This window comes from Somniosus microcephalus, chromosome 7 (assembly GCF_052327205.1).
Source record: "Somniosus microcephalus isolate GS21.2 chromosome 7, FLI_Smic_1.0, whole genome shotgun sequence".
NCBI lineage: Eukaryota > Metazoa > Chordata > Chondrichthyes > Squaliformes > Somniosidae > Somniosus > Somniosus microcephalus.
Window position 1 is genome coordinate 156,904,103 of NC_140993.1, and position 27,597 is coordinate 156,931,699.

Sequence of the window (27,597 nt, forward strand, 5' to 3'; positions counted from 1 at the left end):
CAGAGGAGCACTCCTATGTCATAGAACACAGATTTGCATACCAATAGGACATACCACTACGAACCAGGCTGCCCATCAGAGGGCCCGTTACAAGCTGGCGGTGCCAGAGCACCAGTGTAAATGGAGCACCAAGTGATCCGATGCTATTTTCAGGTCATTAATGGCACATTGAGGAGTTTACCCAGAAAATAAAACAAAGTATTAACTGGATATATTTCACATATTAAAATAGATCCTTACCAAGAGACTTAGGCAAAAGGTTTCTCACAAACTCTGCATGGTCACCAGCATGCAGTATGCTGTATACACTGGAGTTTATAAGCTCTTCCTGGTTGTATTTCAGGTACTGGGTCACATTCTCAGATACAAACACTATGTGCCCTTCAAGATTGACCACAAAAAAGAATCCATCCAAGGCCTGTAAAGAATAAATACAATGTTTTAAAGTCATTAGTTAGTGCACTAACCCAGCTATAATCAGATGATGCATCATTCTGCTGAAGTTAGTTAGAAAACAAGAGGTTTGCTGACAAATATCAGTGGCACTTTCAGTTCCAAATTTCAAAATTATAACCATCAGCTGTTGCATATAATTTTTTGTTCTTAAAACACTTTTTTGGGAGGAAGCGCAAGTTTCCTCCTTTCTTCAGTAATTTTATTCTCTTTTTTGTCCACCTCTCGACACCTGCGTGGCTGAATGCATAGACTGCGCTCGAGCTAGCATCAATGTCGATGCAGCCAGTTGGTAGGCAACGCCAGACTGCCCACATATTACTCTCCCCTTTGATTCCCCTCATTTCCCCCTGCTCCACTCCTGACAGATGTCGCAGCATTCATTATGTGGCTCCTCACATTGCACTGTTGGAATAGAGGAGTTCATCTCGAACCTCACTCCATCCTTGCACTGTGCTAGTGTGTTTAACCAAGGCTGACTATCACACATTGAAAACATAATTCCACATCTCAAACGGCAGCCCTTTCACTGTGCACTACTTTTTCTTTAAAAAATAATTAAATAGGCAATTACAGGCAAAAAAACTCATTAATAACCTTGCTTGGAAGGGCAGAGGACATAGAGGAGAATAGGCAGGGGACTCCTTATTGACTTTGCTGGTTAAAGCAGTCAGCAGTTGAGCCATACAGACCAGGAAGATGCTAGGATCCATCCCCAGTCTGTACTCTGTTAGATGATCTCAGTTGGCGCCATAGGATCGCTACAATTAGCCTCAGTGCCCACAATGCCGGGGTTGGGGTTGCAAGGCTTGGTTCCAACTTCTGAACACTAGTTAGTATCTCCTGCTAGAAGTACACACATGGACAGAGAGCAGAGCTGGGATCAGCTGTGCTATTCTCCATGGTCAGAGGCTCTGCTGACGCACATTGTCTAGTCTCCTGTATGAAGAATGGTCACTTGGGCAAGGGACTGAAGGGCACCCACTGCCCATAGAGCCTTACTTCAGCAAGAAGTCAACACCTTAAATGAGGAGTGAAGAGAAAGGAGTGGAGGGGGAACTACAATAGGGAAATTCCAATACTTACTTATTGCCCAATAGCTTTAGAAGATATTTTACCTGTATCTTTATGACCTTCCAAAGTAAACATACAAACCTACAAAAATGATGAGCAAAAGGCCAGCTGGTCAATCGAGCCTGTCCTATATCGTCATGGTGCAACTGAGCATCATGATCCCCAATGCCCCACACCAGCCCCCAATGCCCCACACCCACCAGCAGCCATGTCATGCCCCGGGAAACGCGAAAAAACCAAAGGTCAATTCAGGGGAAATTTTTTTTTGAAATTCCTTTCCAACACCCAAAGGCGATTAAAAGGTGGAGACCACAATAGCCACATTGCCCAATACACCAGCTACTTTTTGTACACTCTGATATCAGCCACAGCTAGGAATCATTGCGCTCCCCTTTGAAAGCTTGCAGAAAATCCGCACTTATTGCTTTGAGCCGGTAACTTGTGCCAAAGGTCAATGACCCTCTGTGAAAGGAAAAACCTCCCAACATCTAACCTACTTCTATATGCTTATATAACGTGTACACTTGCCCTCTGGTTCTCCCTAACCTATCCAACTCAAACAGTATAGTTCCTTCATTATTTTAAAGACCTGAAACAAATCTCCCTAAGGTCTACTTTCTCCCCCCCCCACCCCAAGAGTAAAGAGACCAAATTCTATAAGTCTATCATGTTAGACTAGAGCTTTGTATCCATCTAAGGGGCTGCCCCGAACCTTTTCCTGGGCCTCTATATTACCCATCATGCGAGATGATCAAAACTGGACACAGTATTCTCGATGAGGACCGACTAATAAGCTCATTTCCTTTAAAAACATAAGAAATAGGAGTTGTCGCCCATTCAGCCCCGTGAGCCTCCAGAAGTATTCTAATCTGGTTGAGGAGTACTTATTAATGCACAGTAAGGTTGCATTAGCTACTATTAATTAGAGGAAAAAAATTCATCTGGCATTACTTAACTTTAGCAACTGTGATATACCAAATTAGAGATCAGCTGCAGTACTTGCAAAGCTATTTTAACAAACAACTGAATGTTCTGTTATTTGTTAAGTTAAAATACCACCATAAGTTGAAGGGCAGTGACTGGTTATGCAAGAGGAAATCAAATCAAACCAAAATGGAACACATACAATATTTAGAGAATTTGAAATGCCAGTATGTCGCCATTGATATAGTGTGTGTTCACTGCATGCTTTGCTTCAGTATTATGGAACTTGCACTACATTACAATTCTACATTTTGAGATACAAAGTTTAAAACTATTATTAAAGATAACAGCAGGTAAAAGGTAGGAAGGTATAAAATATCAATTTATATTTGACTGGTGAAAACCCGGTAATACATGAAAACATAATTTGTGAGAAAGCTAGCGTGGTGAGCCTTAGTCACATATTTCATGTTGGCTTGTTAAATGTACTATTTAAACTAGAAGGACTCCCAAACCAAGTTCCTTGATGGTTCAGTTAGTTTATGCAATGGCTAGCAGAACCATATAGACTGCAAAGGTCCAGTTTAAGAGAGTTAAGCTGGGTTATAATTGGGAATAAATACCATTCTTTATTGCTGTCTCTGCTGGTTGTACATGTGTGTGGACATTGCAGAAGTACTTCATTGTAGTCTGCAAAATGCATCAAGTATACAAATGGATAGTGGCCATTTGGGTAAGATAGAAGAGGGCAATTGCTGTCTATGGACCCATACCCCAGCAAGAAGCCTTTGGGGAAGAGAGACAATTGCGAAGAAAAAAGTTAATTTTCTTTGAGTAGAAAAGATCTCAAATCATAATTAATTTCCTTTATCCCTCCTCATCCTACTCTAGCTGTCTGCAGTATTTGACACGGTTGACTACACCATCCTCCTCCAACACCTCTCCTCTGTTGGCCAGCTCAGTGGGACTGCCATCGCCTGGTTCCATTCTCATCTATCCAGTCGTAACCAGAGAATTTCCTGCAATGGCTTCTCTTCCCGCTCCTGCACCGTTACCTCTGGAGTCCCCAAGGATCTATCCTTGGCCCCTTCCCATTTCTCATCTATATGCTGACGCTCGGCAATATCATCCGTAAACACAATGGCCCAGAAATTCGGGTCTCCACGGGTGAGTACGCACGGGGTACTCACCTGTAGGCCCAATGGAAGTGCCGGTTTCCTGCATGCACTGCGCATGCGCGGGAAACCGGCACTTCCGTTCCCCTGAAAAGTGGTTCAGAGGTCGAACGCGTGCGCAGGAGAGGCTGCGCACGCGCATCGAACTTACTTTTTTTATAGCAGGCTTTCCCGGGAGGGTAAGTCTCCAGAAGTTAGACATGTAAAAAGCAGTCGCAAGGCCTGCTTTTTACAAGGTAAGTGGTGAATGAATTAAAAACATTTTTTCCACAGGTTTATTATTTTTAAATACTTTAAAGGTAAGTTTATTTTCTAACGGGGCTAAAAATAAAATTATTTTTTTCAAAAATTTAAATTATTGTTTAAAATAGTTATTTCATGTAATTTATAGTTTATTTAAAAAATGCATTAAAAAAAAAATTATTTGGAGATTTAGTGATGTTTTGGGGCTTATAGTATTTATAAGTTTGACAGGTCTTCCTGTCAAACTTATGAATGAAGCATTCCCTGCTACCATTGGCTCTCCATGGCCCACGTGATCCCAGGGGACGCATTGAACTAACTGCGCCCCTGGGATATGCAAGCACTGCGCGCCAGCAGTTGGAGGAGGCCCAGGATCGCAATTCCATGGGGGCCCACAGCTCAACGGCTGGCGCGCAAGGTAAGTGCAGGTCGGGGGCTTGCACCCACGGGGAGCCCCCGACCTGAATTTCTGGGCCAATGTCAGGTTCCACATGCACACTGAGGACACCCAGCTCTACTGCATCACCCCCTATCTTGACGCCTCCATTGTCTCAGATTTGTCATAAATTTCCTCCAATTAAATATTGGGTAGCTAAAAGCCAGTGACTTTGGCCCCCACCACAAACTCCTTTGCCTAACCACTGATTCTATCCCCCTCTCTGGCCACTGAGGCTGAACCAGACCATTTGCAACCTCGGCATTCTATTTGACCCTTAGATGAGCTAAAAGCCCCGTATCCTCTCCATCACGAAGACCGCCTACTTTCACCTCTAATAGCGCCCGTCTTGACCCCTGCCTCAGCCCATCTGCTGCTGATACTTCTGTTCCTCTGTTCCTATAAATGGGGGTAAGCCATTGAGCCCCGCGAGCCTGTTCCGCCATTCAAGGAGATCATGGCTGATCTGTGACCTAACTCCATATACCCGCCTTTGGCCCATTTATACCTTTAGTTAACAAAAAGCCATCAATCTCCGCTTTAAAATTAACAATTGATCTAGCATCAATTGCCATTTGCGGAAGAGAGTTCCAAACTTCTACCACCCTGTGTGTGTAGAAGTGTTTCCTAATTTCACTCCTATGCCCCCTAGTCCTAGAGCCCCCAACCAGCAGAAATAGTTTCTCAATATCTTCCTATAGGTTCCCCTTAATATCTTGAAAACCTTGATCAGATCACCCCTTAACCGTCTAAATTCTAGGGAATATAATCCTAATTTGTGTAATCTCTCCTCACAACTTAACTCTTGAAGTCCAGGTATTATTCTGGTAAACCTACACTGCACTCCCTTCAAGACCAATATATCCTTCCTACGGTGTGGTGCCCAGAACTGCTCTCAGTACTCCAGGTGTGGTCTAACCAGGGCTTTGTACAGCTGCAGCATAACTTCTACCCCCTTGTATTCTAGTCCTCTAGATATAAAGGCCAGCATCCCATTAGGCTTTAATTATTTTCTGTATCTGTTCATGACATTTTAATGATCTATGTACCTGGACCCCCAAGTCTCTTTGGACTTCCACTGTTTTTAGCTTTTCACCATTTAGAAAGTACCCTGTTCTATCCTTTTTAGGTCCAAAATGGATGATCCTGCATTTGACTCCATTGAAATACATTTGTCACAGTTTTGCCCATTCGCTTAATCTGTCAATATCCCTTTGTAATTTTATGCTTTCATCTACACTGCCTACAATGCCGCCTATCTTTGTGTCATTGGCAAATTTGAATAGATGATCTAAGTCGTTAATAAATACTGTGAATAGTTGAGGCCCAATACAGATCCCTGCGGGACACCACTAGTCACATCCTGTCAATTTGAGTACCTACCCATTTTATCCCTAGTGCCAGTCTCCTGCCGCTCAGCCAATTTCCTAACAAGGTCAATAATTTGCCCTCAATTCCATGGGCTTCTACCTTTAGTTAACAGTCTCTCATACTTTTGTTACCACCGGACTCAACTATTACAATGCTCGCCTGGCCAGCCTTCCATCTTCCACTCTCTAAACTTCAGCCCTTCAAAAACTCTACTGCTCATATCCCAATTCCCAGCAAGCCCCGTTCACCCATCACCCGTGTGCTTGCTGACCTACATTGACTCCTGGTCCAGCAATGTCTCGAATTTAAAATTATCATCCTTGTTTTCAAATCCTTCCATGGCCTCACCCCTCATCTCTAACCTCCTCCAGCCCTACACCCCTCCAAGATCTCTGCACTCCTACAATTCTGGCCTTTTGCGTATTCCTAATTTAATCGCTCCATCGTGCCTTCAGCTGCCTGGGCCCTAAGCTCTGGAATTCCCTCCCTAACCCTATCCGCCTCTCTACCTCTCTCTTCGCCTTTAAGACTCTCCTTAAAACCTACCTCATTGACCAAGCTTTTGGCTCGGTGTTAAATTTTGTCTGATAATGCTCCTGCGAAGTACCTTGGGACGTTTTAATATGTTAACGCCACTATATAAATGCAAGTTTTCTCCTCTTCATTCACCTCCCCTTGCCCACAGAAGACGCTGACTTTTGCTGGCTACCAGTAGCATTCCAGTATCTTATCCAAGTGATGAATTTTCATGTGCATGGCTAGAATTAGTGTCAGAAAACTATTTGGCTACAGAGGTCATCACAACTGAACCATATTCTATCCTCATCCAACATCTACACAATGCACTTTTCCAGCAGAAGTCACCAGGAACCCTGGTTGATTTTTATACACTTCAACCCAGGGACATTGAGGTCAACTGTAGCACTCAACTGTTGCCCTGGGCAAGATCAGTTTAATCAACAGAGACCAAGAATCAAAGCTGAGATCTTCTGTTCAGTATGGCTCATTGCTACATGCATGTTATAGTAGTGTCTTTCACCACTAGAACATTGAGGGAAATATATTTTAATTTTTTGACACATTTTACATGTAGTTAAGTTGATTTGTGGACACTGGCTCAGAAATTCCTGAAAGGTTGCACTACGAAGAAGATATGCCGAAGACTGTTTTCAGCGTAAAAGATCAAGGAAATTCAGCCGAAGTCACTTAGTTATTTTTATACTACGAACGAGTTTCCTCGATCTTTTGAGCCGATACAGTAAAACCTCCTCCACTCATGAACATAACCCCACGCCCATGTGAAAGACCAGAGAATGAGTTTCTTGCATTTACGCCAGTTGTGAACAAGTCTAAATTTATGCGTAAAATTTTTGGTGCAGCAGGACCCAAAAATCATATTTCTGGTGTTTTGTGGTGAAATTTTAAGCTTTTGAGAAAAAAAATCTCCTCACCGAGACCTACACTGTATGTTCTGCATCTCAATGTATTTTATTGCATCAGAATGAATTATATTAAAAACTGAAAATCTTCCAGGATTGCATTCTCTTAAACATGCTGGCCTGGAGCTTCTGCAAGGTTACGTGGAGCGCAATTCGCCCAAAGTCAGCCAAACCAGCGCAAATGATCGAGGAATTTCAAGCGCAAGTTACGCCCAGTGCAAATCGAGTTTCTGAGATTTTTTGTGCTGGTTTAGAAAACATCGTGCTGGAAGCCGGCCTACCCACTAAAACTGGCCACAACCCAAGATCGAATGATCACCATTGAGAGTTTCTGCTAATTGATCCTGTTGCGGACCTTCGCAGAGGTGCCTAAAGTGAAACTGTTTTATGTTTTAGGTGCAGTGGCACCAATAGGCAGCTTTTAAATATTAATATGTAATTTAATAAGAAACTGACTACTGTACACCAATGTAACTAGTAAATGGTTCTGTATAGTTTAAAAAAAAATCATTTTCAGTTATTTAAAAATGAGTTACTCACAGGTGTGGGCTAGACACTGATTAACAATGCTTATTTTTTGTGATAAACCCATTTTACATAGGATTACATAGGATATACGGCACAAACAGGCCATTCAGCCCAACTAGTCCATGCCGGCGTTTATGCTCCACATGAGCCTCCTCCCGTCTTTCCTCATCTAAATCGATCAGCATAACCCTCTATTCCCTTCTCCGCTTTGTCTAGCCTCCCCTTAAATGCATCTATACTATTCGCTTCAACCACTCCCTGTGGTAGCGAGTTCCACATTCTCACCACTTTCTGGGTAAAGAAGTTTCTTCTGAATTCCCTATTTGATTTCTTGGTGACTATCTTATATTGGTGGCCTCTAGGTTATGCTCTTCCCCACAAGTGGAAACATTCTCTCTGTATCCACCCTATCAAAACCTGTCATAATTTTTAATGACCTCAATTAGGTCACCCCTCAGCCTTCTTCTTTCCCCCAAGAGAAAAAGAGACCCAGCCTGTTCATCCTTTCCTGATATATATACCTTCGCATTTCTGGTATCATCCTTGTAAATCTTCTCTGCACCCTCTCCAGTGCCTCTATATCCTTTTTATAATATGGCGACCAGAACTGTACGCAGTACTCCAAGTGGGGTCGAACCAAGGTTCGACACAGGTTTAGCATAACTTCCCTACTTTTCAATTCTATCCCATTAGAAATAAACCCTACAGCTTGTTTTTTTTTTTTATGGCCTTGCTAACCTGTGTCGCTACTTTGTGATTTGTGTATTTGTACTCCGAGATCCCTTTGTTTCTCTACCCCACCTAGACACTCACCCTCCAAGTAATAAGTGACCTCCCTATTCTTCCTACCAAAATGTAATACCTCACATTTATCATAATCATAATCAACTTTATTGTCATTGTTAGTGCACAAGTGCAGTACAACGAAATGTAGGCTTGCGGCTCCCGAGAGTGTACATTTAGATTAAGACATTTAAACATTCAACATTCATTTGGCTTGTAATACATTAACATAAACATAGTAAAGTGCATTGGCAGATGTGCAGGCTTTAAGAGTTTATTTGTGGAGTTCAGTAGGATGACAGCCCTGGGAAAGAAGCTGTTCCTAAATCTGGTCGTACGGGTGCGAATGCATCTGTAGCGTCTCCCAGATGGCAGGAGGGCGAACAGACTGTGGCTGGGGTGGGTAGGGTCTTTGATGATGGTCCGTGACCTCCGTAAACAGCGTTTCTGGTATATGTGCTCTATGGTCGGTAGCCGGGTGCCGGTAATGCGTTGGGCAGTTTTGACTACCCGCTGCAGGGCTTTCCGGTCATAGTAGCTACAGCTGCCATACCATACTGTGATACAGTTCGTCAGGATGCTCTCTATTGTGCAACGGTAAAAGTCAGCCTCCTTAGGAAATATAGGCGCTGCTGGGCCTCCTTCACCAGAGAGGAGGTATTGAGGGACCAGGAGAGGTCTTCCGTGATGTGGACTCCGAGGAACTTAAAGCTGTCCACCCTTTCCACCACAGCCCCATGGATGTGGATGGGGGTGTGACTTCCGCCTTTAGACTTCCTGAAGTCCACAATGATTTCTTTGGTTTTCTTGATGTTAAGGGCCAGGTTGTTATCGGCGCACCACTTCACGAGATGCTGGACCTCCTCCCTGTTGAACTTCATTTGCCAATTATATGCCCATTCTGCAAGTTTATTAATGTCCTCCTGTAATTGTTTCCGTCCTCCTCAGTATTGACTACACCCCCCCCACCCCGCAATTTGGTGTCATCCACAAATTTAGAAATTGTGTTGTTGATTCCAAAGTCTAAATCGTTAATGTAAATTGTGAGCAACAGTGGAACCAGCACTGATCCTTGTGGAACACCACTACCCACCTTCTGCCACTATGAATAGCTACCCTTTACTCCCACTCTCTGCTTTCTGTCTTGAAGCCAGCTAGCAATCCATTCTGCTACTTGTCCCCTGACTCCGCATTCTCTGACCTTGTTCATCAGTCTATTATGGGGTACCTTATCGAAGGCCTTTTGAAAATCTAGATAAATTACATCTACTGCATGACCATTGTCTACTCACTCTGTTACCTCTTCAAAAAATTCAATTAGGTTGGTGAAGCAAGACTTTCCCCTTTTGTAATCCATGCCGACTATTCCTTATTATAATTTTGGTTTCTAGATGTTCTTCTATTTTCTCTTTTAGTAGGGCTTCCATTATTTTTCCCATCACCGATGTTAAGCTGACTGGTCTATAATTCTCTGGACATGTTCTATCCCCCTTCTTGAATATAGGTATTATTACGTTAGCTATCCCGCCAGTCCTCTGGCACTACACCTTTTTCTAACAAATTATTAAATATGTGTTTTAATACCTCTGCTATCTCTTCCCTAGATTCTTTTAAAATGTGTGGATACAATCAATCCGGACCAGGGGCTTTATCCTCTTGATTAGTTTATTTAATATATCCCCTCTTTTTATTTTAAATGCACTTATCTCATTACTAATCTCATCAGCCAATGTCATGTCCACCTGTTCTATCTCCCTGGTAAATACTGAAGCAAAATAATTATAATATTTCTGACACCTCTCTATCATTACCTGTGGTATTATCCTGTCTATCCCTTAATGGCCCTATTCCCATCCAAACCTTCATTTTTTTTATTGATGTGCCTGTAAAATATTTTACTGTTTTGTTTTATGTTCCTTGATAATTTAATTTCATAGTTCCTCTTTGCCTTCCTAATTTTTTTTTTGACTTCTCTCTTAACCTCTTCATATTCTCCCTTATCATGCACTCCCCCGCTGTCCATGTTCTTAATGTATGCCTCGTTCCTTACCCTCAATTGTTCCCTTGTGGCTTTATTCATCCATGGAGTCTCATTAGTGTTTAGTTTATTCTTTCCTTTTAGCAGAATATATTGTTCCTGCACTCTGTTGAACACTTTTAAATGTTTCCCATTGCTGTTTTACATCGTTGTTTGCCAGTATTGTTCCCCTACTTTTACTTCTCTTATCTGCTCTGGCTCATTCCCCATTTCTAGCTCCAACAGCAAATCCTCCCTTGTTGGACTTTTTACATATTGGGTTAGAAAGGAGTTCTGTACACATTGTAGCAACTCCATTCCCTTATCCCCTTTACCTACCTCTTCTGTCCAATTAATATTGGGGTACTGTAGTTGAATTCCCCCATGATTATCATTCTATGTTTTTTACTCATTTCCCTCATTTGTCTGCATATTTCTTCCCCACCTCCCTTCCACTATTAGGTGGTCTGTAGACTACGCCTATTAGTGTGATTGATCCTTTATTATCTTTTATCTCTATCCATATGAAGTCTATTTTTGTCTTGCTGATAGCTGTGTCACTTTTTTTCTACTGCCATTAGGTTATCCCTAATAAGTACAGCTACTCCACCTCCCCCTTTTTCCCTCTCTATCTTTTCTAAATATGTTATACCCTGCTAAATATGTTTAATTCCCAGTCCTGATTTTCCTGTAGCCATGTCTCAGGAATCCCTACTATGTCTGGTTCGTCGCTGTATTAATTTCAGCTATATCAATAAAACTGCACCAGATTATCATTCTTAAATATATCAAGGAATATTTTTAATGGATTTTTTTAAAATTACGCTCTAAAACGTTGCCCGATTGTGCTGGAAAATTTTACATTCGGACTTGAGCAAAAAAACACACTTCTGAAAACCAGCGCAATTTCCCCCAGATCACCGATTGCTCCCAAAGCAGAGACACTTGACCGCTGTGCCTAAAGTGTATAAAAGGATGGTTTGATGGCTTCATAAGGAGAGATTTACGAATGGAAAATAGGCGTAAGTTCCACACTTTTCTTAAGCCCCCTATTGGTTACACTGATTTTTATATGCTAATGAGATTCTTTTGGTGCAGGTTGTAAGATCGGCATAAATTTCAGTGTTAATTTTGGCGTAACCAATGTGCCATTTTGTGGAAATTCCGGACCTTTAAAATTCAACTGCCAGATCATCTAAAGTATAAAAGTGAAACTAATTTTGTAGTTCTTGGATCTGAACTGACCTCAAGCATCATTGGTCCGAGTGCATCCTTGTCAATGACACCTTGACCTGTAGAGGACACATCAGCCTTCTGCACAGCATCTTCATTTGCAGCAGCCTTTTCTGCAAAACAAGAGTAAATTATTGCAACATGGAGATCCGCAGGATTGTCAGAGCTCGGAGTTAACCCTGAAGCTGCTTTATGCTGATTTTTAATGGGAATCTAAAACTTTTCAGAAGGCAAAGAACATGAAAGCAGTATAAAGTGACTGAATATTCTGCCTTCTGTAAAATAAATAGTTCAACAAAGTTTTGCTGCATTCTAGATTAAGTCCTTTCTTCCAAACTCAAAACTGTTTCTAGCTTACAAAACAATACTATGTAGTTCTAACGTTTCACTTTGCTAATTACATTTAGCTGCCTAATGGAAAGATTATCCATCTAGTCTACTGCAACTCTAGCTCACTGAGGAATAAAGAAATCAATTGATCCCTACATACTCAGTGCCGATAGAAGACAGGACTAATTGGGCAGCAGGGCTTTTAAACCACTGGGAGACTTTTGATTCCTTCCCAAAGACTCTACTGGAGGAAAGCTCATTATTGGGATAGGTGGAAGGGTCAAAAAAATCAGATGTAATTGCGTACCAAAGGGGCAAAACTACATAAATGTCTGATGTCCTTCCTATAACCATGACTCTTTCAGACCCTGGGAGGGATTGGCTATCCCTTCAGTCTCAATATCATACAGGAAACCCAAAATATGGAGCCAAGAATGCCATTATAGGACAACAGATGTGAGAGCACCTGCACCTGTCATTTATCAGGTGTCTGCAGTTTTGGTGCAAAGTCTTCAGTTCTTTCTTGGCCATTTGCTCAAACTGAAAATTAATCTCTTCTGGACACACTGCAGCCAACTGCTGCATTTTAAATCAGAATAAGTGTTAGTATCACTCCATGTATGTTTCACCAAGCAATGCGTATCAGTTAGTCCACAGTACATGCAGCTAGCCAACTAGCCCAGTCTTTTAGGTTTCCTAACTCAAACTAATTCCTTTGAAATGGAGTCTATAGAGGCTTTGCTCCATCCTTGGTACATAATGGTGAAAAGGAAAACTGGCTCGATCCGCAGGTACTGAGGCAATCTTACAGCATGGTTACAGTCACACTAATAAACATAGAAACATAGCCCCTCGAGCCTGCTCTGCCATTCAATGCGATCATGGCTGATCATCCAAATTCAGTACCCGGTCCCGGCTTTCTCCCCATACCCCTTGATCCCTTTAAGAAATATATCCAACAACTCCTTGAATATATTTAATGAACTGGCCTCCACCGCCTTCTGTGGTAGAGAGTTCCACAGGTTCACCACTCTCTGGGTGAAAAAATTCCTCCTCATTTCTGTCCTAAATGGCCCAGCCTTTATCCTTAGACTGTGTCCCCTGGTTCTGAACTCCCCGACCATCGGGAACATCCTTCCTGCATCCAGTCTGTCCAGTCCTGTCAGAATTTCATAAGTTTCAATGAGATCACCTCTCATTCTTCTAAACTCCAGCGAGTACAAGTCCAATCGACCCAATCTCTCCTCATACGTCATTCCTGCCATCCCAGGTATCAGCCTGGTGAATCTTCGCTGAACTCCTTCCATGGCAAGAACATCCTTCCTCAGATAAGGCGACCAAAACTGCACACAATATTCAAGATGTAGTCTCACCAAGGCCCTGTACAACTGCAGCAAGACATCCTTGTTCCTGTACTCAAACCCTCTCGCTACGAAGGCCAACATACCATTTGCCTTCTTAACTGCCTGCTGCACCTGCATGCTTACCTTCAGCGACTGGTGCACAAGGACACCCAGGTCTCGTTGCACTTCCCCATCTCCCAATCTATTGCCATTCAAATAATAATCTGCCTTCCTGTTTTTGCCACCAAAGTGGATAACCTCACATTTATCCACGTTATATTGCATCTGCCATGTTTCTGCCCAATCACCCAACATGTCCAAATCATCCTGGAGTTTCTCGACATTCTCCTCACAGCACACACGCCCACCCAGCTTTGCGTCATCTGCAAATCTGGAGATATTACATCTAGTTCCCTTGTCCAGATCATTTATATATATTGTGAATAGCTGGGGTCCAAGGACAGATCCCTGCGGTACCCCACTAGTCAGTGCCTGCCATTTGGAAAAAGACCCGTTTATTCCAACCCTTTGCTTTCTGTCTGCCAACCAGTTCTCTATCCAAGTCAATACCTTGCCCCCAATCCCATGTGCCTTAACTTTGCACGCCAATCTCTTATGCGGGACCTTATCGAAGGCCTTCTGAAAGTCCAGATACACCACATCCACTGGTTCTCCCTTATCTATTTTACCAGTTACATCCTCAAAAAATTCCAGTAGATTAGTCAAGCACGATTTACCTTTTGTGAATCCATGTTGACTTTGTCCGATCCTGTCACTGTTTTCCAAGTGCTCTGTTATTATATCTTTTATAATGAACTCTAGCATTTTCGCCACTACCAATGTCAGGCTTACCGGTCTGTAATTTCCCGTTTTCTCTCTACCACCTTTTTTGAATAGTGGGGTAACATTAGCTACCCTGCAATCCATGGGTACTGTTCCAGATTCCATTGAATGTTGGAAGATGATCAGCAATGCATCTACTATTTCTAGGGCCACTTCCTTAAGTACCCTAGGATGTAGATTATCAGGCCCTGGGGATTTATCGGCCTTCAGTCCCATCAATTTCCCTAACACCATTTTCCCTACAAATACTGATTTCTTTCAGTTCCACCCTTTCATCCGACCCCATGTTCCCCGGCATCTCTGGGAGGTTATTTGTGTCCTCCTTTGTGAAGACAGAACCAAAATATGTATTTAGTTGGTCTGCCATTTCTTTGTTCCCCATTATAAATTCCCCTGATTCTGACTGCAAGGGACCTACGCTTGACTTCACCAATCTTATTCTTTTCACATATCTATAAAAGCTTTTACAGTCAGTTTTTATGCTCCCTGCAAGCTTACTCATATATTCTATTTTCCCCTTCTTAATTAATCCCTTTGTCCTCCTTTGTTGAATCCTAAACTGCTCCCAATCCTCAGGACTATTGCTTTTTCTAGCCAATTTATGTCCCCCTCCTTGGATCTTATGCTATCCTAATTTCCCTTGTTAGCCACGGTTGAGTCACCTTTTTTGTTTTATTTTTATGCCAAACTGGGATGAACAAATTCTGTAGTTCATCCATGCGCTCTTTGAATGTTTGCCATTGCCTATCCACCGTCAACCCTTTGAGTGACATTCCCCAATCAATCCTACCCAACTCACGCTTCAGACCATCGTAGTTTCCTTTATTTAAATTCAGGACCCTAGTCTCTGAGTCAACTACTTCATTCTCCATCTTAATGAAGAATTCGATCATATTATGATCGCTCCGACCCAAGGGGCCTCGTACAACAAGATTGCTAATTAATCCTCTCTCATTACAGAATACCCAGTCTAAGATGGCCTAATCTCTGGTTGGTTCCTCGACATATTGGTCCAGGAAACCATCCCGTAAACACTGCAGGAATTCCTCCTCCACAGTATTGTTACTAATTTGGTTAGCCCAATCTATATGTAGATTAAAGTCACCCATGATGACTGCTGTGCCCTTATTGCACGCTTCTTTAATTTCCCTTTTAATGCCATCCCCGACCTCCGCCTTACTGTTTGGAGGTCTATATACCACTCCCACTAACGTTTTCTGCTCCTTGGTATTTCTCAATTCTACCCATACAGATTCCACATCATCAGAGCAAATATCCTTCCTTACAATTGTGTTAATCCCTTCTTTAACCAGGAATACTACCCCACCTCCCTTTCCTTTTTGCCTATCTTTCCTGAATATCGAATACCCCTGGATGTTTGGCCATCCTTGAGCCACGTTTCCGTAATCCCAACCAAATCATATTCGTTTACCTCTATTTGCGCAGCCAATTCATCCACCTTATTACGAATGCCCCTCGTATTAAGACAAAGCCTTCAGGCTTGTTTTTTTAACGCTCTTAGACCTATTAGAATTATTATTTACTGTGGCCACGTTTGATTTAAACCGTTGATTTCTCTGACTGCCACTTTTGTTTTTCTCCTTCCTATCTTTTGCTTTTACTTGGGTTCATAGTGCACAGAGAGAGTTAGATATATACACATATGCATACTTATATTTATTTAAAAAATCTTGGGTTTGTACACACTTCCTGTCCTTGTCATCACTTTTTTGCTACAATTTTGTGTCAATTATAAATTATGTCCACATTAATGTAATTAGTATTTATTGCTTTTCTCTCCCGAGGACTGCTGTCTGCTTCCATGGCCATCTGGCCCGTTGTCAGCCACTGCCGCTCCCAGCACTTGCGGTCAGCTGCTCGGAGACCTATTCTTGGCTGCCACTGGATCGGAGTTCCCTCAAATTTTTTTATTCTTCCTTGGATTCATTTTCAGGACCTGGGTGTCACTGGCAGGGCCAGCAATTATTGCCTATCCCTAGTCACCCTTAGGTGGTGGTGTCAGGACTGCTTTGATCGCTACAACGGAGTTGTTTGTTAGCTCACTTCAGAGGGCAGTTAAACGTCAACCATCAAGGTGTGGGACTGGAGCCACTGACTAGACCAGGCAAGGACTTCAGATTTTCTTCTTTAAAAAGGACATTAGTCCTTCAATCTGACCGCTTGATGGTCACTATTACTGATACCAGCTTTTTATTTCCGGATTTTTAGAACGGAATTCAAATTCTCAAACTGCCATGGTAGGATTTGAACTTACGTTCTCTGGATTATTAATCCAGCGATCTGGATTATTAACCTAGGATTGCAGATTACTAGTCCAGTAACAGCTACGCCACTGTATCCCCTAAATTGGTTGTGGAGAGAGTCCCTGAAATGAGCAAGGGCAGCTCCACACTAGGGACTCAGCAGCTGCTGACTTTGCAGTGGGGACGACCAAAACTACCAGGCAGTGCCCAGCCTGGCTCCTGGTTCAGCCACCTTGGCCCATAATCCTCAAGGTGCCCCTGAACCTACTGACTGCTTCAGTCCTGGTTAATATTGCTCCTAGTGCAAATCAATTCTCAAGTGCAACTTTTACTTTCTAACACATGTTGAAAATATATATACTGAAAGTTATTGAAAAGCCAAGCTTGTGTTAATGAATTTTAAATCACTGCAATATTTGAGGAACAGATGCATAATATGAAGCCCAAAAAATAACCGATATATATTGAATGCCTCCCCCACAAGATTGGGAAAATATGAGGGGCAACATGACCAAGGAAAAAAATAATTAACAAAAATTGAGTGCCTCCTCACACAATTTAAAAATGCAGATGAAAGCAAATGGAAAGAGAAAGATTAAAAGAAAACTTGAATGTTGAGGATAATTAGGCATAGTATCCATTACCTTTTGAAATGTATGGTATATTTGTATAGATCAATATTATTTAGGCTAGTTGGCAGACACAACCAGTTACTACAAATAAGATACTCCACAAAGACCTCATTGCCAATATCTTTGTCAACAAAAACGTTCCACAAACTAACTACAAAAGGTACAATTTTATTACTTACATGAAAAACAAACAAAAATGGCACTTTTTAAATTAAAATGACAGAGCATCCAGGGATCAGAACATACAATGGATTACCATTCTGTTGTCAGCGTAATAGTCACTGTACTTCACAGTAAACTGATCCTATGTAGGGCATTTGAGATGTTATGAGGTGCAAATGCCACTCATTTTTTCACTTCTGTTGTTCAAGTTCAAACCTTGCACAGACTGATGGGGTGATTATTTTCTAAATTGATTACTGTTAGATACAGAACAATATATCTATTCTCATTTGTATTGTGTATTATAAATTTTAGTCATGTTTTGATTTTGTTCTTGGAAAAATTTAAGGTTTACTCTCCACATTTTAGTTCCAATGCTTTCAGGATTTTCTTTTCAAACTTTAATGTTTCATAAAAGGTAATTTGTTCTTTCATTTCTCAGCTAACTCAAGGTCTTAAATGTAATAAACCGGTGCTTGAATGACAACATACACTATTTGCATGCTTCAATTTTAACACATGCTCCAAAAGTTGTGAGGTACCGATTGTTATTTTAGTCCAAGAAATAATAATCAGTTAGATCATCGGTGTCTGGAATTTTAGTTATAGTCTTTGCAAGACATTTAGGCCTAATTTTAGTCAGTTACAAAGATGAACTATTTCATCCTCAATGTAGTTGAAAAAAATAACACCGAAAGATCATTACAAGCCAAGGATATGCAGTAATTTCCAAAATATATGCTGGACGGAGCATCATTTAAAACTACGCCTAATATCTCCATTTCTATGTTAACGGTGAAAAATGGGCAGACAGTCTGGTCCTTCATATCTGCCTTTAGCTTATATCCCAACTTCATTCTGAACAGCTGCTGTGGGTGCGCCATTCTGCATTTTAATTTCTTAAGAAGCAGCATGAAGTGAAAACAAGATTCATTCAAAGTGCATGGTACAATCTGCCTCTAAGCAGATGCAATGTGCTCATTTCCAACAGCCTGCCAGAAGGGAGGCTCACTCCTTCCTGCTGAGCGTGCCTTTCCACTGGGATTATGCCAGTGTCTTAAGAGATTTTGTTTATAATTACACTAACAGTAGCAGCAGCAGCTCTGCCTACAAGATGACCATGTTGGATAGAATTCAGTTAAACAATGCAGCCAATTACACTCTCAGAAAAGCTTCACTTGTCTTTTACCCAGATTTTATATCCAGTAGGAATGGCAGTAGGAATGGCAGGCACAGCTCTCAGCCAGAAATAATACAGTAGCGATCACGAGCAATTTGCATGTTATTGGCAGAAGAGTTTAAAAGGTTACCCGCAGATCTGTCAATTCATAAAATATAAATATGATGGCAAAAATCATGAAATAACTATTTAACATGGAGCTTGATTTTTTTTTAACTCTGCTGCAAACATAAATGTATAGTTTTATATTAAACATCTGTTAACCCAAAATGTGTTGCCAAAAAGGCCAATACTAATGTTAATACATTCATTTCTAAAGGACTAAAGTAGAAAACTCAAAAACCAAATGCTCAAAATACAGATCATACACAAATAACTGACAGTCCATGCATCAATAAATCAAACCTATTTCATATCCAATTAATTTAAGCAACTGAGTCACACAGCTGGACAAAAATCCATTTAGCAATCTATACCTCCCACTGGTATAATGCATCACATAAATATATACACGAAAAGGCTGACTATTGCACACCTCTGACCTTTAGTTTGTACAGCAATAGTGTAACATTAGTGGTATAATGTCTGATAAGTAGTCCTGCACCACAATTTCCTTCAGGCAGTCAATCTACAGCATCCTCTTCAGACCAATTAATATCAGCCACAAGACACTTTGAAAAAAAATCCTACCTTTCACAATCAGTTTTTCTCTGTGGTAACTAATTTCAATCCTCCCTGCAGATCTCGGTGCTGCTGTTCACCTCCATCAGCCGCGTGCACAATTAAAAAAACTCATTCACAGGGTGTGGGCGTCGCTGGCAAGGCCAGCATTTATTGCCCATCCCTAACTGCCCTCGAGAAGGTGGTGGTGAGCCGCCATTTTGAACCGCTGCAGTCCGTATGGTGAAGGTACTCCCACAGTGCTGTTAGCTAGGGAGTTCAAGGATTTTGACACAGCGACGATGATGGAGCGGCAATATATTTCCAAGTCAGGATGGTGTGTGACTTGGAGGTGGTGGTGTTCCCATGTGCCTGCTGTCCTTGGCCATCTAGGTGGTAGAGGTCGCGGGTTTGGGAGGTGCTGTCGAAGAAGCCTCGGCGAGTTGCAGCAGTGCATCTTGTAGATGGTACACACTGCAGCCACAGTACGCCGGTGGTGGAGGGAGTGAATGTTTAAGGTGGTAGATGGAGTGCCAATCAAGCTTTGTCCTGGATGTGTGGAGCTTCTTGAGTGTTGTTGCAGCTGCACTCATCCAGGCAAGTGGAGAGTATTCCATCACACTCCTGACTTGTGCCTTGTAGATGATGGAAAGGCTTTGGGGAGTCAGGAGGTGAGACACTCACCGCAGAATACCTAGCCTCTGACCTGCTCTTGTTGCCACAGTATTTATGTGGCTGGATCAATTAAATTTCTCATCAATGGTGACCCCCCAGGATGTTGATGGTGGGGGATTTGGCGATGGTAATACCGTTGAATGTCAAGGGGAGGTGGTTAGACACTCACTTGTTGGAGATAGTCATTGCCTGGCACGTCTGTGGCACGAATGTTACCTGCCACTTATCAGCCCAAGCCTGAACATCGACCAGGTCTTGTTGCATGTGGGCATGGACTGCTTCATTATCTGAGGAGTTGTGAATGGCGCTGAACTGTGCAGCCATCAGCGAACATCCCCATTTCTGACCTTATGTTGGAGGGAAGGTCATTGATGAAGCAGCTGAAAATGGTTGGGCCTAGGACACTGCCCTGAGGAACTCCTGCCACTTTGTTCTGGGGCTGTGATGATTGACCTTCAACCACCACAAACATCTTCCTTTGTGCTAGGTATGACTCAAGCCAGTGGTGCGTTTTCCCCCCCGATTCCCATTGACTTCAGTTTTACTCGGCCTCCTTGATGCCACACTCTGTCAAATGCTGCCTTGATGTCAAGGGCAGTCACTCTCACCTCCTTTGTTCACATTTGGACCAAGGCTGCAATGAGATCTGGAGCAGAGTGGTCTTGGCGGAACCCAAACTGGGCATCCGTGAGCCAGTTATTGGTGAGTAAGTGCCGCTTGATAGCACTGTCGATGACACCTTCCATCACTTTACTGATGATTGAGAGTAGACTGATGGGGCGGTAATTGGCCCGGTTGGATTTGTCCTGTCTTTTGTGGACAGGCCATACCTGGACAGTTTTCCACATTGTCAGATAGATGCCAGTGTTGTAGCTGTACTGGAACAGCTTGGCTGGAGGCGCGGCTAGTTCTGGAGCACAGGTCTTCAGCATGATAGCTAGGATGCAGTCGGGGCTCATAGTCTTTGCTGTATCCAGTGCACTCAGCCGTTTCTTGATATCACGTGGCGTGAATCGAATTGGCTGAAGACTGGCTTCTGTGATGGTTGGGACCTCGGGAGTGGGCCGATATAGATCATCCACTCGGCACTTCTGGCTGAAGATGGTTGCAAACGCTTCAGCCTTGTCTTTTGCACTCATGTGCTGGACTCCACCATCATTGAGGATGGAGATATTCATGGAGCCACCTCCTCCCGTTAGTTGTTTAATTGTCCACCATTCACGACTGGATGTGGCAGGACTGCAGAGCTTTGATCTGATCCGCCGATTATGGGATCACTTAGCCCTGTCGATAGCATGCTGCTTCCGCTTTTTAAGCATGTATGTGGTCCTGTGTTACAGCTTCTCCAGGTTGGCACCTCATGTTTAGGTACGCCTGGTGCTGCTCCTGGCATGCTCTTCTACACTCCTTATTGAATCAGGGTTGGTCCACTGGCATGATGGTAATGGAAGCGTGAGGGATATTTCAGGCCATGAGGTTACAGATTGTGGTTGAATACAATTCTGCTGCTGCCCCATAGCGCCTCATGGATGCCTCGGACCTGCTCTTGTAGCCACAGTATTTATTTGGCTGGTCCAGTTAAGTTTCTGGTCAATGGTGATCCCCAGGATATTGATAGTGGGGGATTAGACAATGATAATGCCATTGAATATCAAAGAAAGGAGTTTAGACTCTCTCTTGTTGGAGATGGTCATTGCCTGGCACTTGTGTGACGCGAATGTTACTTGCCATTTATCAGACCAAGCCTGAATGCTACCCAGATCTTGCTGCATGCGGGCACGGAATGCTTCATTATTTGAGCAGTTGCGAATGGAACTGAACACACTGCAATCATCAGCAAACATCCCCACTTCTGACCTTATGATGGAGGGAAGGTCATTGAAGAAGCAGCTGAAGATGGTCCGGCCTAGGACACTGCCCTGAGGAACTCCTGCAGCAATGTCCTGGGGCTGAGATGGTTGGCCTTCAACAACCACAACCATCTTCCTTTGTGCTGGGTATGACTTCAGCCAGTGGAGAGTCTTCCCCCTTGATTCCCATTGACTTCAATTTTACTAGGGCTCCTTGATGTCGTGAGCAGTCACTCTTACCTCACCTCTGGAATTCAGCTCTTTTGTCCATGTTTGGAGCAAGGCTGTAATGTGGTCTGGAGCCGTGTGAATCTGGCTGAACCCAAAATGAGCATCGGTGAGCAGGTTATTGATGAGTAAGTGCTGCTTGATAGCACTGTCGATGACACCGTCCATCACTTTGCTAATGATTGCGAGTAGACTGATGAGGTGGTAATTAGTCGGATTGGATTTATCCTGCTTTTTGCAGACAGTGCATACCTGAGCAATTTTCCACATTGTCGGGTAGATGCCAATGATGTCGCTGTACTGAAACAGCTTGGCTAGAGGCGTGGCTAATTCTGGAGCACATCTTCAGCACGACAGCCAGGATGTTGTCGGGGCCCACAGCCTTTGCTGTATCCAGAGCGCTCAGCCGTTTCTTGATATCACGTGCAGTGAAGTGAATTGGCTGAAGACTGGCATCTGTGATGGTGGGGACCTCAGGAGGAGGCAGAGATGGATCATCTACTTGGCACTTCTGGCTGAAGATGGTTCCAAACTCTTCAGCCTCGTCTTTTGTACTCGCATGCTGGACTCCGCCATCATTGATGAGATTCATGAAGTCTCCTCCTCCTCCTCCTGTTAGTTGTTTAATTGTCCACCACCATTCACGATTGGATATGGCAGGACTGCAGAGCTTTGATCTGATCCATTGATTGTGGGATCGCTTAGCTCTGTCTATAGCAGGCTGCTTCCACTGTTTAGCATGCATGTAGTCCAGAGTGAATGTTGAGGACTCCCAGGGCCACTCCCTCCCCAATGTATGCCACTGTGCCGCTAACTCTGGTGTGTCTGTCCTACCGGTGGGACAGGACATACCCAGGGACACTGGTTGAAAGGTACAATTCTGTGACTATGAATCTGCCAGGCCACTGCTTGACAGCTCTCCCTATTTTGGCACAAGTTCCCAGATGTTAGTGAGGAGGACTTTTCAGGGTTGACTGGGCTGGGTGTGCCATCGTCATGTCCGAATCCGGTGCCTAGGCTGATGCTGGGTGGTCCGTCCGGTTTTACTCTTAGTTTTTTGTAGCGGTTTTGATACAACCGAGTGGTTTGCTGGGCCATTTCAAACCACATGCAAATGTAACCCCGCTATTCAAGAAAGGAGAGAGAGAAAGCAGGGAACTAAAGGCCAGTTAGCCTGACAGTAGTTAGTAGGGAAAATGCTGGAATCCATTATTAAGGAAGTGGTAACAGGGTACTTAGAAAATCATAATATAATTAGGCCGTCAACATGACTTTATGAAAGGGAAACCATGTTTAACAAATTTATTAGAGTTTTTCTGAGGATGTAACTACAGTAGCAGGGTAAATAAAGGGGGGATCAGTAGATGTAGTATATTTGGATTTCCGAAAGGCATTCGATAAGGTGCCACATAAAATGTCGTTACGCAAGATTAGGGCTTGGGTTGGGGTAATATATTAGCATGGATAGAGAATTGAATAATGGATAGAAAACAGAGTAGGGATAAACGGGTCATTTTCCTGTTGGCAGGCTATAACTAGTGGGGTGCCGCAAGGATCAGTGTTGGGGCCTCAGCAATTTACAATCTATATTAATGACTTAGATGAAAGGACAAAGTGCAATGTATCCAAGTTTGCTGACGATACAAAGCTAGGTGGAAAAGTAAGCTGCGAGGAGGACAGAAAGAGCCTGCAAAGGGATATAGAAAAGGTTAATTGAGTGGGTAATAAAGTGGCATAATGTATAGTGTGGGGAAATGTGAGGTTATTCACTTTGGTAGGAAGACTAGAAAAACAGAATATTTTTTAAATGGTGTGAAACTATTAAATGTTGGTGTTCAGAGAGACTTAGGTGTCCTTGTACAGGAAACACAGAAAGTTAGCATGCAGGTACAGCAAGCAATTAGGAAGGCAATTGACATGTTGGCCTTTATTACCAGGGAGTTGGAGTACAAGAATGAGGATGTCTTACTACAACTGTACAGAGCTTTGGTGAGACCACACCTGGAGTACGGTGCAGAGTTTTGGTCTCCTTATCGGAGGAAGGACATGCTTGCCTTAGAGGCTGTGCAACGAAGGTTCACTAGATCGATTCCTGGGATGAGAGGGTTGTCCTATGAAGATAGATTGAGTAGATTGGGCCTATACTGTCTGAAGTTTAGAATAATGAGAGGTGATCTCATTGAAACATACAAGATTCTGAGGGGATTGACAGGGTAGATGCTGAGAGGTTGTTTTCCCTGGCTGGAGAGTCTAGAACTAGGGGGCATAGTCTCAGGCTAAGGGTCAGCAACTTAAGACTGAGATCAGGAGGAATTTCTTCACTCAGAGGGTTGTGAATCTTTGGAATTCTCTAGGCTGAGATAGATAGATTTTTGGACTCTAGGAGAATCAAGGGATATGGGGCAGGAAAGTAGAGTTGAGGTCGAAGATCAACCATGATCTTATTGAATGGCGGAGCAGGTTCGAGGGGCTGTATGCCCTACTCCTAATTCTTATGTTCTTACATTGCTGTGGGTCTGGAGTCAAGTATAGGCCCGACCAGATAAGGATGGCAGGTTTCCTTCCCTAAAGGAAGGACATTAGTTAACCAGTTGAATTTTTAACCACAATCCGGTAGCTTGATGGTCACCATTACTGATGCTAGCTTTTTATTCCAGATTTATTTAATTAACTGAACTTAAATTCCTCACTCCAGATTATTAGTCTAAGCCTCTGGATTACTAGTCCAGTAACATAATCATTATGCTACTATAGTCCACATCCGGTGGAGTTCACCTCCATCAGCTAGGTGCATCTCTCCAAAATGGTCTGTACTTAATGACACTACACCCAAAACTTCAGAATGAGCTTAACTGTGGTAGAATCATACCTCCTTAACCAGCTGTGCAACATTTTTTGCAAACCAAACTGGTGCTGCAACAACATTATAATTGCCTTAAAATAAACCCGTCCTATATCTGACTTTCAGCAATAAGGCAGCAAAATCAACATTGCATGTACAATGCCGTCTAAAGAAAAATGTGCAGGTCAGCAGCCCTGGCAGCCAAAAAAAACGGCATGCAGGGGGAAAAAAACCCACCAACAAGCCAGTTATACATCTGCATCAAACTAAAATTAGAAAAACTGCCATATGGCTCCATGAAACCTGGAGCATTCATATTCATTAGGAAGCATTCTACTCCCAGAAAAACACAAGACCCTGCGCTCTCCCAATGTGTTTATCTTTTCAACATTAATGCACTATATTTCACTGCGCTGCTGAAATTTCCTGCAGTGCATATTAAACACCACAGCTGCACTTTTTCCTCAGTGTTTACACTTACTGGGAGCAAGGAAAGAACAAAGCTCTGTACTGTGCCAGGTACAGCTGCCATGATATTAATCAAGCTTTTCTTTAACCAAGTCTCTCCCTGCCTTTCCTTTAGCTATCACGGTACTTATGGACGAGGAACGCCATCTTAATTTATCCAACCAGAATAACCCTCCGACCCCAATTGTTGCATCATTTCTAATGATTGCAGGGTTTTCATTTTCACCATTCTGCCCTCCGTGGTCTAAACGGAGTGCTTCTAAACAAAAAAAGTGTTAAAGTTGGGAATTCGGAGCAGAGGGGGAAGGAGGTGCTGCTTTTTGCCTCCAATACTTGTAGTGCTTTGTGTTACAGGTAAATATTTAATTTCATCTACCTATAACTTAAACTAGATCTAGTAATTAGTTAAAAAAACTAAACTATAAGCTAAGTTAATTAAATACATGGACTCTAATTAATTAAATAAATAAAACAAAGTTATTTTTGGATGGCAGTGCAGGTGGTGTGCCGTAACTGCAGCATGTGGGAGTATGCGTCGAGCATTGGGATCCCAGACGACGTCTTTAATAAGTGTCTGCATCTCGAGGAACTTCAGCTCAGAGTTGTTGAGCTGGAGTCAGAGGCGCAGACACTGCAGGGCATCAGGGAGGAGGAAGAGTTACCTAGACACATTGATCCATGAGGCAGTCACACCCCTTAGGTTAGGTAGTGATCAGGGACAGGAGGGTGTGACTGCGACTCAGGCAGGTAAGGGGACCCCAGGTGCAGTGCTGGAGGAGTCTCAGCCTTTGCCCTTGTCCAACAGGTATGAGGTTCTTGCTGCCGGTGTAGATGAGGGCAAAGTCTGCAGGGTGGATGACAAACTGACCATGGCACTGTGGTACAGGAGGCCATTCAAGTGGGGGGAGTGAAAAGAAATGTTGTAATGGTAAGGGGCAGTACAATCGAGGGGATAGATACTGTTCTCTGCAGCCACGACCGGGAGTTCCAAAGGCTGTGCTGCCAGGGTGAAGGATACCTCGCAGCTGGAGAAGAATTTGGAGTGGGAGGGGGAGGATCCAGTTATCGTGGTCCACATAGGAACCAACGACATAGGTAGAACTAGGAATGAGCTTCTGCTGAGGGAATTTGAGGAGCTAGGGTCTAAATTAAGACACAGAACCTCAAAGGTAACAATTTCTGGATTGTTACTTGAACCATGTGCAAATTTGCTTAGGGCCAAGCAGATGAAAGAGTTAAATGCGTGCCTTAAATAGTGGTGTGGCACTGGCACCAGCACTGGAGAAAGAGGGAGCTGTTCTGTTGGGATGGGCTCTACTTAAACTAGGCTGGGAAAAGTGTCCAGGCGAATCGAATAAATAGGGCTGTAAATAGGGTTTAAAACTAAAAAAGGGGAGGTGGGGGGAGGGGTCAGTTGAGGGGAAATCTAGAAATCTGAAGAGAAAAGTCAAGTCAATGGAGCAATTTGGGTAAAGATAAGCAGAGTGCGGCAGGAAGGGACAGAGTTTAACGGTAATAATGCATCAGCAAATAAGATGAAAGCAGGGAATAATGGTAAAAAGTTAAAATTAAAGGCTCTTTATCTGAATGCACGAAGCATTCATAACGAGATAGATGAATTAGTGGCACAAAGAGAGATCAATGGGTTTGATCTAATAGCCATTACAGAGAGGTGGTTGCAAGGTGACCAAGGTTGGGAACTAAAATATTCCAGGGTACTTGACATTTCGAAAAGACAGACAGAATGGAAAAGGGGGTTTGCCTTGATAATAAGGATGACACAAGGCATTAATGGGAAAGGATCTTGGCTCGGAAAATCAGGAAGTAGAATCAGTATGGGTAGAGATAAGAAATAACAAGGGGCAGAAAACACTGGTTGGCGTAGTTTATAGGCCCCCAAACAGTAGCTATACCGTTTGTACAGAGTATTAATCAAGAAATAATAGGAGCTTGTAGCAAAGGTAATGCAATAATTGTGGGGGACTTTAATCTGCACATGGATTGGACAAATCAAATTGGCAAAGGTAGTCTGGAGGACGAGTTCATGGAATGCATTCGAGAGAGTTTCCTAGAACAATACGTCGTGGAACCAACCAGGGAACAGGCTATTTTAAATCTTGTATTGTATAATGAGACAGGGTTAATTAGTAATCTCATAGTAAAGGATCCTCTGGGGAGGAGTGATCAAAATATGTTAAGTATTTTACTCTCAAACTCAATGTGAAATTCTAAGTCTGAAATGAGAGTCTTAAACATAAAACCAATTACATAGGTATGAAAGGCGAGTTGGCTAATGTAGGTTGGGAAATTAGATTAAAAGATAGGACAGCAGATAAGCAGTTGCAAACATTTAAAGAAATATTCCAAAATTCTCAACAAATATACATTCCATTGAGAAATAAAAACTCCACGGGAAAAGTGGTTCATCTGTGGCTAACTAAAGA

At 42.8% G+C, this 27,597-nt stretch overlaps 1 protein-coding gene across 11 annotated transcripts in view; it reads right to left on the reverse strand.

The window, feature by feature from the left end:
• ncoa2 (nuclear receptor coactivator 2) overlaps window positions 1-27,597 on the reverse strand; it is a 375,715-nt gene that overhangs the window by 105,693 nt on the left and 242,425 nt on the right. For all 11 annotated transcript variants that reach the window (XM_085993140.1, XM_085993133.1, XM_085993136.1 and 8 more), the window contains 2 exons: window positions 11,689-11,789; window positions 241-418 (listed from right to left, as the gene is read on the reverse strand). In XM_085993140.1, the coding sequence (XP_085849266.1) occupies window positions 241-418; window positions 11,689-11,789 (279 nt within the window). The remainder of the gene's footprint in view (window positions 1-240; window positions 419-11,688; window positions 11,790-27,597) is intronic.